General features: G+C 35.6%; 1 protein-coding gene across 1 annotated transcript in view; it reads right to left on the bottom strand.

Annotated features, from left to right (window-relative positions):
* Positions 1-16,050, bottom strand: part of LOC150109433 (2-acylglycerol O-acyltransferase 2-like) — a 51,863-nt gene that overhangs the window by 18,443 nt on the left and 17,370 nt on the right. The window contains exon 3 of the mRNA XM_090413149.1: positions 15,840-16,014. Coding sequence (XP_090269275.1) covers positions 15,840-16,014 — 175 coding nt within the window. The remainder of the gene's footprint in view (positions 1-15,839; positions 16,015-16,050) is intronic.

The following is a 16,050-nucleotide window of genomic DNA, read 5'->3' as shown; positions in this document are numbered from 1 at the left end:
CGACACTTAGTCGAAACAGCTCGCACCCCGTTGCTCCCACACACCTCTAATCTTGATTCATTATATTCCATCTTTCTCTTTTCCCTAAAAATATTCTATCTTCCTCCTTTTTCCCAAAGAATTTATAGTCCATCCTTGGAAACTCAGTTTTTAATTCCCATACCTTGGTTTGTCTGCATTTCTAGCTCCCACATTTTTCAATCTCTACATCTCCACTCCACCCCCTTCCTTTCAGTCATATTTTTGCAGTTATATAAATGTGTTATTATATGTCTAACATTGCTCCAAAAGAAGACAACCTCGAAGATCCTACAAAGATATGTCCAAATTTATTCCTTCCATATTTTCTCGTATATCTGTCTCTAAAATATCAATAATGCCTTAAATGAATTGAGTAAAAAAAGCTAATGACATTATACAAGGAGTACTCCTTAAGAAAAATAGGCAAAATAGCCATAGAAATTAATAATGAAGATAATTTGACATGAAATTTCCATCAAAACAAATTAGACAATCAGCCAGGGAGTTAGAAAAAGTCGAGAAACATTTTTAAAAATCAGGATAGGAAAATTAAGCAGAACAATAAGAGGCAGGATAGCGTGAAAGTTAATACAGTGATTCATTCAAATTTGTGTTTGACAGAGTCATGACTTCATGCTTCCCAGAAGCAAAAATTAACGATGTGACATATGCAATCAAGAAACAGACAAAAAAGACGGTAGTCTGTATAACAGCATATATAAAAGAATTGCTGGAAGAGAGAAAGAAAAGAGACAGAGAGTTGGTCTATGATAGCAAGTAATGTACAGTATGTGTGAAAAAGAAATGGATGTGTTTTTAGGATGTATGGAGTGAGTTCATAGCAGAAAAAACGTGCATAAGAGGGATGGCCTGTACTTGAATGAATTTAGCATCAGAAGCTTAGTGAAATTATTTACTGGGATGAGACTGAAAGGTAAAGATGGGAATGGTGAGAACATGCATGTGCTAAGATATGTAAATAAGATAATGATATCAATGTCAAAAGAGCATGGTTATGAATCTGGTGAAGAGTGGACCTGTATGCTTTAGGTCTGAACTTTTTGAGAGAGAGTGAGCACAAGAGGATAGAAAAGAAAGCTGACCAACTGAGTCAAACAGACTGAAGTATACAGGAGATAACTTGTCATGTCTATACACAAATGCCAGAAAACATCATGACCAAAGGATTGAGCTTGTTGACTTCGTGAATATGTTGTGAAATATGATTGTTCGAATTAGCAAAATCCAGCTCTCTGAGTAATTAGATGTAGCAACTGGAATTAAATACAAAGGGTATAACATTTTTAGGAAGTACAGAAGAAATAAAAAGTACTATTAATATCAGTCTGGCTATGGTAAAAACTTATGAAAACAATATCCCATGTAGCAGTGAGTTTGAAGCCATCTGGTATGAAGTGGAGGCCAACAGGGTGGGGTATTAATACAGACATGTTTCAGTTGCTGGAGATGATGAAATGCACTTCCAAATCACCCTGGTGATGATTTGACAGGTGCATTTCATAGCAGAAAAAAGTCATAAAAATGAAGAGAAATGTATTAAGCTGCTACAAAACAATTTTCTCAGGCAGCCTGCAAAAGAAGAAACCTGAGGCCACAAAATGTTAGACCTAGTGAACATGCTTATACTATACTGACCTGGAAAGTATATGGCTGTTCCAATTAGGACAGGGTTATATACTGAACTTGTGAGCTGGAAATTGACAGATTCAGGAGAATGCTGTTTTTGATATCAGTCTGAATGAGATGGATATCAGAAGTGCAAGGGAATCTTTGAAAGGATGTTTAAATGATGCATTATTTGAATTACATAAAACATGAAATGAGGTACAATGATGTTGATGGCAGTTTGGTTGAAGAAATTTCGTGTGAGATTGAAGCCAACAGGAAAAAATACACAATGGTTGCTGCTATAGGGCAGTGCTTATAATAGATAATGTGAAAAACATGCATCAGCAAATCAGGACAGGTGTAGGAATTAAAATATGGGAACCGACTGGAAAGAGGAAACAGTTGGAAGGAAATGGAATTTATTAACCTGCTAAGGAATAATTACTTCAAACAGATTATGATGGAGAGCACTCAGAGTCTGAGAGTACTATAACCAAGATAGTCACAATGCTACCAGATGGGGAGAGTGATCATGTAACCTTGACTTGGTAGTTACCCAAATGTGGAATTTTCAGTTAAGTAGATGTGGTACTACAGGGAAGGTGATTACAGCATGCTTAAGCAGTTTGAAGCAGCATTATGGCATATGAATCTACAATGGAAGGATTGTTATATCTACTTTATTAGTTGTTTTTTTTGTAGTATTACTTCGACTTTATGCCTTGGCTTTCTTACTATCATTCACGCTCTGTAATTTAACAAATTTATCTGATTATAGACTGCACCAGTTAAATTATCCCTTGAGCGTGAAATTATAAACAAAGACAATGTAGATATTATTCTCCTTTACTTCTAACCATTAATTTTGTTTCAGTCTTGGCTTAAACTCATTATATTATAAATACCTTGCCCTCATTTGTCAGATACATGCAGGTTCGTAGTTTTTGGGATTAGTGCATTGACAAATAAGCCCCAATGTGTTATTTCACAAACTAATTTAATTAAGCCAAGAAATCTATTTACAATGTTTAATCTATATATGAGCATGGATACAAAGAAATTACCCATCAAGGACAATTCCATCTGAATATATCTTGAACATAGTTCTCTTATATTCCTGACATTTCTATCTCATTACATACATATATAATTTAGTACAACTTACTAGTTATTCTTACTCATTAAACTATCAAACACACTAAATTTGGACTCATTTCTACATTAACTTATGTTCACTACATACAACAGTTTGCTTACTCTTATAATAGATACTTATTCAAATATATCATGAATATTTACATTAACACAACTGAATATGGAACGAGGACACATTATGTGAACCGTCCAGAAGTATTTACATATTCCTAAGTACTTACGATGAGCTGAATTCCATATACTTCATTCTGGACAGTCTTTATTTGATTTCTTTATCTATGCAATAATGCTCCTTTTCTTCTGGCTGTATGCCTGTTCTTTCTTTCCTGCCACTTTCTTTATTCTCTGAATTCTATTCATGAGCAATGTAGCACCTCAGCCATTCGACAATTGCTTTCTTAGCCGATCTCTCAGTGCTGACGTGCTGATCTCCTCGTGCGATATGCTCTGGTGACTGACAGTAGACCTTACATGGCTGTGATCCCAGGAAAGGGACCAAAAGCCCCAAGACGCTCTCCTTTCTGATGCAAGAGCTTTTATAGCATGTAGTATGAATGTGTGTCTCTCAAGATTCCTATCTTAGAGACACATTAACATTGGGATAAGCTGATGTCACAAATCATGCGACACAAGTTTGAATAATACAAGATATTTTTCATGAAGTTATTACATACAAGAAATTTAGTACTTTACAAACAATGACAATTACATATCTTCCATTCTAGTTAACTGTAAAAGTGAACATGATACAATGTTAATCACGTGAGATTTTACAGGATGTTATCGTGCATGAATTGGAGATGATTGGGGAGGGGGGAAATATCCGAAAGAAGCAACAGACTGTATACTATCCCAAGGTAAGGATAAATCAAGGATAAGTTAGGTAGGAGTTCCATGGATGAGTAGCATTATTAAGGAGGGAGAGAAAAAAAAAAAACTGCAGTGTGTTATACATCCTGTCCAAAAAGAACCTGAACTTTTTGAAAATAGAAGAAACTAATGCCGCCATCTGTTGTATCTTTTTGTTGTCGAAAGCAGAAACCTTCATTAGTGTTGTCAACTGTTTATGTTTCATTAGGAGCAGAGTTATAGTGGCAAGAGTGACAGTGCGTTTTGACGAACGATCGGAAAATGAGTTTCAAACAGAGAGCAATGATTGACTTTTGTGTTAAACTTGGTAAAAGTTTCAGCGAAACACATCAAATGCTTCAAAAAGCATACGGTGATGAATGCTTATCCCGTACTCAAGTTTATGAGTAGTTTAAGCGATTTCAAAGTGGTCGTGAGACACTTGAGGACAACGAAAAGCCAGGCCATCCAAAACCTGGACTGAGTGAAGTTAACATCTAAAAAGTTCATGATTTCATCAACGAAAACCCTAAATCGTCCATGAGATTGATTGAAGATGAATTGGGGATTCCAAAATCAACTGTGCACAACATGTTGACCTAGAGTTTGGGCCTTCGTAAATTGAATTCGCGATTTGTTCCCCACAAGTTGACCAACGACCAAAAAATGTATCGAATTGAACACTGCAAGAACCTCATTAAAATCACTCCTAAGGACTCAAACTTCCTTGAAATGATCATACTGGTGACGAAACGTGGTGTTTTGAGTATGAGCCCAAAACAAAGTGCTGAGTGGAGATTACCAGAAGAGGGGGCATCCAAAAAAAAGTTGCTTGGAGAAGTGAAAAGTAAAGACAATGCTGATTTGTTTCTACAATTCCTAGAGCATTATCCACAAAGAATTCATTCTGCGTGGCTAAACGGTTAATGGTGAGTTTTATCTCGAAGTTTTGAAGCAATTGATAGCAAGAATATCGTGATGCAGGCAGCTGGTCACTTTTGCATGATAATGCACCATCTCATCGTTCGAACATTGTGAGACAGTTTTAGAGCAAAAACCAAGTTTGTGTGTTGGATCACTCGGCGTATTCACCTGATTTAGCACCATGTGACTTCTTTCTCTTCCCACGACTTCATTTGTTGATGAAAGGAAAGCGATACGACACCATTGAAAACGTTCAAGTGGCAGTAACCACAACCCTCAACAGTATCCCAAAAACCTATATAAAAAACTCATTTAACGAATTAATTGACAGTGCCAAACGATGTGTCGAAGCTGAGGGAGAGTATATTGATTGAAATAAATGATTTGAATAATTATAATTGGCCCGTGTTTTATTTTCTCAAAAGTTCAGTTTCTTTTTGGACAGAGGGTGTATAAGGAAAAAAGCGATCTAGCCTAAATAAGGAATGCAAAATCAGAGTATAAAAAGAAATTAGCTGAGCAGGCTAAAGGAAATTCCAAGTTTTCTCACTAGGTGGAGAGTAAAAGGAAGAATGACTATAGAAAGATTACCTTAATGAGTGAAGACAAGGTGACAAAAGCAGACAAATAGTTAAGGTACTGAGTGAGTATTGTGCAAAAGTCTACCATCTGAGTGAGGATATTGCTTTGAAAAATGTGCCAGGAATTGATGTGAAAACAGAGGTAGGTGATTTGAAAACACTTAAGATATTGCAGAATCTTAATGCAAATATATCATGGGATTAGATGGGATATCAGCTCATATATTATGAGAAATTACAAAGGAATTCACATTGCATATGCTGTTTACCTTAAATCTCGGCTCTGGTAATGTCTCAAAGTATCAAGGGAAGGAGGGTAAAATAATCCCAATGCATAAAAGGTGGCTCCAAGGGTGAGAGAGCAAATTATAGACTAGTTAGTAAGTTGGGAGTAATGGTAACTGTATTTGAAAAGTTAGCCAAAAATAAAAATAAAAACTCTTCCCAAAGCCATTCCATGGCTTTGGGAAGAGTTTTTATTTTTATTGATTCCATAGAAGAGGTTGAAGAAACTATAGATATCAGTGCTGTGTGTGTGGGTGGGGCAGGTGAGGACTGAGAAAGAAGTTTACTGATATCTTTCATTGCAGGTTGTAGTTAGAGAATACTTCATGAGGAAGGCAGCTTCAGATGACAGTGGTAGATGGAATAAAACAGGAAGATGAGAAGCAGGTTCAGTTGCACTGAAAATAGATGCTAGGCAACTGCTGCTGTTGTTTTAACAGGCTCAACAGAAAATGGAAGAATCATGATTGCCAATTCAGTTGAACAACCAAGGAAGTACCTGCAGAACAGACATCGTGACATTGAGTCAGAGAGAGAGAGAGAGAGAGAGAGGAGGAGTATCATCGATATTTAACTCAACTGCTCTATTTGGAACAGCATGAGAATTTTTAAGGAGATTTTAAGTGCACCACTCCAAACATGTGAGCAGTATTCTAAGGTTGCTGGGATTTGTATGTACAAGCGTACCCTGGTCATACAACATACTAGGTTCCAGACCACTGTCATAAAACGAATTTTGTTATATAGCGAATTTTTTATTTTTTCATTCATAGATGCATGCAATGGCATAACATTTTTAAGCAGTCATATGTGTGAAATGACGTCAATAAAGCTTTATTTAAAGCAGATATGCAACGAAAAATTTAGCACAATTTTCGCAAATGAAAACGTTATTCTGAATAGCATGGCTTAAGGCAGTGATTATTAATTTAAATTAATTTAAAATATTAAATATCTATTTTATTTGAATTTATATGTTCATGTAAACAAAAAATATGATTTATTTTTAATAAAACAAGCTTTATAAAGATACTATAGAGTTTTACTTACTTGAAATAATTTATCATCAATGAGAGGAGTGAAATTGCTTATGGTGAGATAAAATTTCAGCAAAATTTGGCTCCATAGTTGTTAATTTCAATCTCAGGTGCGGTTCGACATCTATAATGCGATTCCTCTTCTTCGTCTTAATATCTACAAGGGCTAAAAATCCAACTTCGCACAGATATGAACTTGGAAATGGAAAAATTAACCTTAGAGCTTTATCTGTTAATTCAAGAAATTCATTCTGTATTTGTAGGCAAAATGATAACATATTCTCGCTGTATTTATTTTTTAGGAAACCATCAGAAGCTAGTTCTAAAAGTTGTTCTTCTATTGATGATAGATCCTTTGGCATAAATTTGTTTTTATTGAAAGGGTATCTTATCCACTCAATATTAATGTCCAATTCAGGGAAATTACTTTTCTAGATTCATTTGTAAGCTTTTTAAATGCTGAATGATAGTAATTTTCACATCATCAATTTATTCATTTGAACTTGCAAGCAATTCATGAAGCGATGGAAACGCGTCAAATTCTCCATTACCAACCCGCTTTTGCCATAACTTCATTTTTGCCAACGTGGCATTCACTTTATCTTGGACATGAAATATAGAAATTTCCTTACGTTGTAAAGATAAATTAAGACTATTTAATACAGTAAATATATCTGCCAGGTATGCTAATTGACTGAGCCATCTCCAATTATGTAAATGCTTTTTCAATTCAAACTTTTCATCAAGAAAAACTTTTAGTTCATTCCGAAGTTCAAATAAACAAGTAAGGACTTTTCCACGAGAAAGCCAACGAACATCGGTATGGAAAAGAAGTTGTGTATAGTTGCTTCCCGTTTCTTTGCAAAGTTGAGAGAAAGTTGAGGACGGCCTTTAATATAATTTATGATTTTTATAACTTCATCAAGAACTTTTCTTAGGTCCATAGACATCATAAGTGTAGCCAAAGCCTCCCTGTGTATGCAGCAGTGTGTCAACTTTGCATTTGGTGCAACAGCTTGAATCCTTCAAACAAGCCCTTTTTTAGATCCGAACATGAATTTCGCTCCGTCTGCTTATTCCAACACAACTTTTCCAATCAAGCTTGTTTTGATGCGTATTTATACTGTTCAATATTTCTTCTCCTGTTGTATGTTCTGGCAAGGGTTGGCAATATAAAAGGTCGTCATGAATTTTTTGATTTTTTTCGTACCTAACGAACACTAGAAGATTTGCAAAATTTGTAATGTCGGTGGATTCATCTACCTGCAACGCATAATAACGACTCTTACGTATATCGGATAACAATGTTTGTTTTATATTTTCAGCCATTTCAGTGATTCTTCGATGAACGGTACTATTTGAAAGGCAAATCCAATCAAAAGATCTTTTTGCATTATCTCTGATGATAATTTCCGCTATTATTTTTGCTGCAGGCTTGACCAAAGTTTCACCAATTGTTTCCGCTGCACCACTTTTTGCTATTAATAGCGACACACGATATAAAGCTTCTAAAGCCTTCATGTTTTCAACTCCTGACACAATCGACATCACTTTTTGAGATTCTTTTAAATTTTTTAGTTTATTTTGAAAAAATTCGACAGGTTTGTCCTTGCATTCATTATGTTTCGATTCAAAATGCGATTTAAATGACATGGTTTCATGCTTTCGTTTTTTAAAGTTTCACCACAAATTACACATAATGGAATTGGTTCCTCTTCATTTCCTGTCCATGAAAATCCACATTTCAAGTAATTTATATAGTACTTACGAAGTTTTCTCATTATCTTCCTAGTTGGTTCTTTAGAGATGTCAGACGACACACACTTATCAATTTCACTTGATCCAGATACAATATCAACATTTTCTTGTTGCTGACAGCTACTTGTATCTACTATGTTCCTCTCTTTTGCGCATTTTAAAAATCCAGTCTTTAACCAGTGATCCATATTTAAGAATTTGAAAGCTAAAAAAAATTTTACCGCATTTAACGAACAGTCCTTCAACAAAATGGCTAGTGAAAGCAGAACTCGAAACAGACAGCAATGGTAGGCCAGTAGGGATAAAGTAGCTATGAAGACGTTCATATGATTGGTGCGGTATTAACAAAAGATTGCGCTACTAATTGACAAAGGCAAGCCGACAGTTCAGTTGAAATGCCAATTCTCTTCAACCGAATTCCTTATATAATATCTGAAACACATTCACTATATATTTCTTAGTTTTAACATGTTCACTCAAACAAAACCATACGTTGCCGGTGCACCATATGATTTTGATTGTCTACTATACAGTATTTTATGTGGGAGGGGTCATGCAATTCATTAGTTAGTGCCGTTGTCTCTAATTGCACCGTTTGTTGAGAAACATATTACACAGCCTGCAGATGTCTCTGTACCTTATTCAGTGATACAATAGGAACGTTTTACGATCTCAAACTTAAATTTTATTCCATGCGTTAATGATGCATAGCCAAAAATTGCCACTGACCCCCTGAAGACCTTTCGCGGACCCCCGGGGGTCCGCATACCACACTTTGAGAAACACTGGCTTAAGGGAATGTGCCAACCAGCTTGATCATCAATCTACGACAAAGTTTTCCCATCTTGGCAATAAGACTGTGGCCAAGCTCAGTATTTGATAAACTAATGCCACTAAATTTGATAATTTTAATTTTAGTATGTGATGTAATAGGTTTATGAGGTGTTTTTATATATATATATATATATATATATATATATATATATATATAGCAGAAGCAACTGAACCCTTACTTTGAATTTTATCAATTAACAATAACAAAATAAAATTTTAAACATTAATTCACATGTGAATTATTAATTCATTTATAATTCGTAGTGAAACATCAAAACAGAGATGTAGCAAGCACTGTTGTAAACAAACAATTCATGAAATCAACTCATCAGTTGATTTTCACAGGAGCATCATGTTGCTAAAACTGTCATGTGAGTGAATACAGCATCGTATAAATGGTGTATAAACTGACTATAGATGACAAAGAAGTGTCGTATGAGCAGATTGTCATAAGGTGAGATATTACTGTAGATGAAAAACAACATCTTTAATGGAAGAGAATGCCTAGTTTTTTTTTTTTTTTTTTTTTTTATGCTGAGCATCTGTCAGGAGAGGATGGAGGTAAATGTTAGTCTAAGCAGCAAAATTTGAGGTTCTCTAGTGATTTGTGTACTACTAAGTATAAGAGTTAGGTGAGGTCATTGTTTATGTTCAGTGATCAGACATCCCATGAACTTGAAGCATGGGATGGTTTGTCAAATGAGTAGAATGAATGGAGAGTACTAGCATTAGCAAAGCTGTGAATAGGATTAGGAGTGACTGAGAGGTCATTATATGCAAGAGAAAGAGGACTGGTGATAAAACAGAGCCCTAAGGCACTCTTGTATTGGTAGCAAATCTCAAAGAGAAGGTGCCATCCACCATGACATGCAGTGAATTACCAAAAAAAGCTTGCTACTCAGAGTTTTACAGAGTATGACAGGTAGATCAAAGGATGGCAATTTGTTTAGCAGACCTTGATACCAGGCACGTTCAAAATCTCTGGAAATGTTGAGTGCAGCCATATTGCTCTGAACTTTCCCACGACAGGTGTCAAGCGATAAGTGATATAGGCTAAGAAGTCAGCTGTGCACTTAAATGGAGGAATCCATATTGGTGATTGCTGATTAACTGGTGGTCTCTAGGACAAGTTGACTATTGCTGACTTTTTCCATTATTCTGAAAAGGATTGAGGTGATGGCACATAATTGGCAGTTTGAGAGCATGTTTCTACCCCCCCCCCCTTTTTTTTTTTTTGAATAGGCTAAATATATTGCTTTCAAGCACTGGGATAAGTACAAAGTAAAAGAGATTATAGAGATGGTACAGAACAGATGCTAACTCTGGAACACATGTTTGATTAGAACTGGGGGGGGACTAGGAAACTTAAGTTTCCAAGTTATTTAGTATTCTTCTGTCTTTTTTAAAAAAAAAAAAAAAATCACAGGCATACAGTGCTCCGATTCTAGTATGGCAGGAGATGATTTGCCTTGGTCTTTAAGCTTAATTTGGGGGAAACATGTTGATGTGGTTAGCATTATCTTTTGGTGCTGTAATAGTGGCATCTGAATATGAGAAGTGGAAGTGCACGTAAGCAGAAGTTGCATCTAATGGCCTTAAGAGACAAGACACAGCTTCCATATGGACAGGAGATAAGTTTTCTGCTGTTGGCTTTATAAAATGAGATTTAAATTTGGTAATGAATGCTTGCATTTATTGAGTACTTCAGAATAGGTTCTTGATGCAAGTCACCTATGGTAAGCTATTTATTTCTTTAACTGCTTTGGTATACTTTCTGCTGAACCAGGACTTGGGAAACAGATGAAATGGGTAGAATGGGAAGTGAAGGCCTTTTAATGCCAGCAAGAATAATTTGTGTGATTTGCTCAGAAAACATGTTTTGATCAGAGGAATGGAGGAGTAAAAATTTAGGTCATCCACTTGGCACCTTTGTAATGCCAAAGGACAAGGTCAGGGGTGGTTGGAAGGTGTTCTATGAGATAGGATACTTGCACAAGGCTGTGATATGAATTACCAAGAGGAGAGGTGACCTCTACAGTGTATCTGGAAGGAGAATTGGTTAAAAAAAATGATCAAGAGTATTGAAAGAGAATGAAGAGGGTTATCAGGAATACAAGTAGTTAGATGCATAATCTATGTTAGATCACTGCTTACAGCATTAATTTTCAGCATCTTGTCCATCTTGGTTAGTGGTGCTTGAAAAGGGGAGCCAGTTAGAAGCGTGAACAGAAGCTCATATATAATGTTTCAAAAAAAAAGATGATAAATGTTTACGATCAAGCTATCAATCCACAGTTCTCACATCAGTTTTGTTTAAAGTAATGGAAACAGGTATGAACAATCAACTTCAACACCTTGAGAAATGCTGTTTAATTAATAGCCACCAGTATGGATTTTGCCACTCTAGATCCACAAGAGATCTGGCCTGTGTCATGCACCTTTGGACCCATTCCATGGAAAGGTTTAGAGAAAACTGTTCCATTGTACTTGACATCTCCAAGGTTTCTGATATAGAGGTCAGAAACTCTATATCAGGTTTCGAGTTTCTCGAAACCTGATATCGAGAAAGGGTCTAGAAAAAAAAGGTCTGGCATCGAGAGTTCCTCAACAAGTTACCATCATATACCCAAAGGAAAACTGAATTCTAGGTGGAATGATAATGTTAACCTAGCAAACCTGAATGTTAATCACCTTACCAGCCATTATGGATCAAATACGCATCCTCATATGCTTCATATCCATCATATATTTCAGTGTAATATCAATGGTATTATAATTTTAATATGCACTTCACACCCATGATAACCTTGACGTCTATAGACATCTTGGCCGGTAGCGTGGTTAAATGTCTGTTTAGGCACTCTTTCTAACATCTTCATATTTAACATTCCGCCATTAATCCCCATTTGCTCCAATAATTTTGCTCAGAACACTGTTTTCTTTAGTCTTTGATCAGCTATATAAGGATATATCCTTATGTAAGTGTTATGTTCTGCAAACTGTGTGTGTGTATACAGTAGAACAAACGTTATAAAAGATTATTTCTGTCAGTTTCACTCAGACGATACACAGAAATTAATTTCAATAAAAATTATTAAGAATGTAAAATAATATAATACAGTATATATATATATATATATATATATATATATACATAAAGATACCAAGAAATTTTATAAACTTGGTTTTAATCCTTTTTCCCAAGTAAGCAAACAAGCAGGTACGTCAAGTTTCACGTTTGTGCCTGAAGTATTTTCAGGTCGGTTTCTTTGCCAGCAAAAGTTGGTCGATTGGTAGAGCCTCTGCTACTAATGGCTCACACAAAAAGTTAAGCAAGTTTGAGCGTGGTTAGTAGTTACAAGGGTTAAATCGTTCAATGCTGTTGGCACACTCTCCCTCGATGAGTCTTTGGACTCCCTGAAGGAGTCACATAATAATATGTTATTCTGCTCTTTTTTACGGTCATAACTATACTTTACCACAGCACAGAAAACACTAAAACTTATTAAAGTGTATGAATACAAATTCACAGCATATCTGTGTTAAATAGTAAACAAATCGAGGTAGTGTGGGATATCTGCCTTGTGGAAACAAGGCAGATAGCCCACATGAAAGTAATGTAGTCACATTAAGTAAAAATTTTATAATTCAAAATTTTTTCCAGTCCTTTCACCAGATAATTTGTGTAAAGTCCGAATTTACATAAGTTAGGGTCTCTTTGCATAAGAGATACAGGAAGGCTTGAAAAATAACAGCCTAATCTGTTGGAAAAGTACTTTTTTAAGTACTTAATTATGTAATCCTACAGTGAAAATATCAAGAATTGATAATTTATGGATATGTAAAGCCAAAGAATGTACGGTATGCTATGATAAACCACATAATCATGATTTTTATTACTTTTCTATCGTTTTTCCTGACTGATCTATGCAACCTATGTTAGATCTCCAACATGATAACACCTTTTTTTCCCTTCTAGATCTTGATCAGTTTCTAGGTGTTTTTCCTGTTGTTTTTATATCCATTTTTGCATCACCATTCATTCTATTTAAGTGACCACATTATCCTAGATTAACACATTCCTGAATAGCTCATAATGCAAATTTTCTTTCTAATACCATTGTTTCTCCTATAATGAGTATTTGTAATGTGCAAATTTGTTCATATGAGATAGATAAATAAGGGAATAAAATCACCAAAATGCAAAATTATGTTAGCTCACATGATTTTATACAAGGTATAAAATATAGGTATAATATATACAAGGTATATATTATACCTATATCTGGACAAATGCCATGGAGAAGTTTGGTGAATCTCAAGTGGTTGCACTTGATATCTCCAAAGCTTTTGACTGGGTCTGGCACAAAGGCTTACTAAGCAAACTTCCATTGTTCAGTCTGTCTCAGAACTTCTGTAGTTGGATGGCCAGCTTTCTGCCTTGATGCACACTGTGATGGTGGATGGTTCCTTATCCTCTCATGCCAGGATTTGTCCCACAAGGCTGTGTTCTCTCACCAACTCTCTTCCTGCTATATATCAATGACCTACTCAGTTGACCTCCAACCCAATACACAGCTTTGCAGATGACAGCACACTGCAATCCTCCCTTTCAATTGATAAACCTTACTCTACACAGCTCATCTTGACCTACAGAACATCAACCATCATTGCCCTCAATTCTGATCTCCAAGCCATCCCCAATGGAGTTCAGATGGTCAATTTCAATGTTGGTAAAATCCAGTTCTGTCTTATTTCTCACAAAAAAGAACCATTTTCTCAAAGTATTATTTTTGACAACACCCAAATTTCCAGACAAGATGAGATTTCTCTTCTTGGAAGTACCCTGACATCAAGCCTCTCATTGCATAAACACATCACAACCACTGAGTCCTCAGCTCCTATAAAACTAGGATCTCTTTTGCTCAAGATGTTACTTCACCTCTGAACAGCTGTTAACCTTATATCACAAATCCACCTGGCTATTGAATACTGTTCTCACATTTGGAGTGGGGGGGTCCCTAGAAGCTCCCTCAAAATGCTTGACTCAATACAGAGGAGAGCAATTAATGACCCATTTCTTACCAACTCACTCCTCCCACTTTTGCAGACATTTGGTTTCTGCAATATGTGTATTCTATAAGTATTTCCATGGCAAATGTTCATCTGAAATAGCAACAATAATTTCCCTCACTTAGTACTAATCCCGTTGAAACACATGCAGCTGCTTCTCAACATCCTTTCACAGCACACCTTGAAACCCACAGAACAGGTCTCTTTTCCTCCTTCATATCTGCTATTGCTGTATTGTGAAAGTCTTCCCACTGATGTGTTTCCCAAGGAATACAATATACTATTTTTTAAACCAAATGTAAACAAATTCCTCCTTTCCAGCCCACTACCCATATATGGTACTAATGTACTATACACTGATCAACTAACCCCTCGTTTATGGGCTCAACATAAAAAAACTCTGTGCTATTGAGTAACACAAAGTGAATGTGAAAGAAAGTCACCCAGCTAAATATAGCGACCTGCAGAAGAATATATAACATACACACATCTGAACTTCTTAGACTACATACTCACATGTAGTCTAAGAAGTATAACAAGTATGTATCACAATGTTCTCCCAAGATTATGCACTTCTCTCAATAAATGTTTAATATCAGCATTCCACACGAGTAAACATCATGCTGCAAAAATAAAAGAAAGTCGATTAGCAGAAACAACAGTGCTGTAAATCAATTAGAACATGGCCTAAAGAAATACAGTATTTACTGTAGCACTGTTTATAGGAATTAAAGATGGCAGTATAATTTATGAGATTGCATAGGTTTTGAGTGTTCTGCCCCAAATCCATTTTTCCATAAGCCCTGTTTTTCTTGTGTAAAATTCTATAACACGGTAATTTTTAGGAACATGTTATAGGAGAAACAACAGTATCTTCATTTTTAACATGGCTTTGCCAATTAAGGCATTTTCTCACTTTCTTGATTTTCCTCAAATTTTATTATTGTGGTCTCGATTCTATGAACAACTCATATGCCTAACTCACTTCTTAAGTTAAATTTGGTTTAAACACCGTCTTGTATGCTCTTAGTTGAGTATATAAGACTGAACTGATTCAACTAATTATATCAGCCTCATTCTATTATCTATTTTGATATCAAATTTGTCCTGTTTTATAAAAACTGCCAAATAAGTAAAATATTTCAACTATTTCACAAGTTCATCATTGGGAATGCATTACAACAAACAAGATAAATATTAACTCATTTGCTGACAAAACTCATGGCTGCCTCTGGCCATCCAACTTTGCCCATCACCTCTCTCCAGCAAATAATCCAATCTTGTACTGGAAAATTTCTTCTGTATCTATATATCCCAAAAGCCTCCAATCTAGGGAGAACTCCATAGATCGGTCACCATTTTGGTCACTCAACTCTAAATCCTGCCCAACACCTTGGTGGCATTTAGAGTTGAGTGCTTTGTTTTTATGTACATAACACAGATGTAATGATATTAAAACCTTATAGGAGGGATAATTTCCCTATCTCTATTTACCTGTAAGTTCAACCATTTCTTCACTAATATGCTACAAGATATGGATTTTTTTTTTCCCTTCAATTTTTCAAGTAACTATTTTTTTTTTCTTGTTAGTAAGTTACTTTTTTGTGTAATAGCAATGCGGAGGGGGGGGGGGGATGGTAATGAAATAAATTGCATTTAAGTTTTTTTTTTTTTTTTTTAGTAATCTTCATACCCATGCTTAATAGCAAGCCTAATGAAGCCTTTTCTCTTGTTTAAAGTCAAAGAAACAGTTCCAGGATGAGCATCTAATGCTTCTGCAGCTCCACCGATTACCAGAATGCACACATTTCCATTGCCTTCCTTTGACAGGATCCAGTCAATACTCTCCTTTGAAGATGCACATGCACCTATTAAAAATAAGATTACTTTAAAAAATTAACACA

Source organism: Typopeltis vanoorti, chromosome 2, assembly GCF_054136105.1.
Source record: "Typopeltis vanoorti isolate ZY-2024b chromosome 2, IOZ_Tvanoo_1.0, whole genome shotgun sequence".
Lineage (NCBI taxonomy): Eukaryota > Metazoa > Arthropoda > Arachnida > Uropygi > Thelyphonidae > Typopeltis > Typopeltis vanoorti.
The sequence above is the reverse complement of the archived record's forward strand: the minus strand, read 5'-3'. Positions and strand labels throughout refer to the sequence as shown.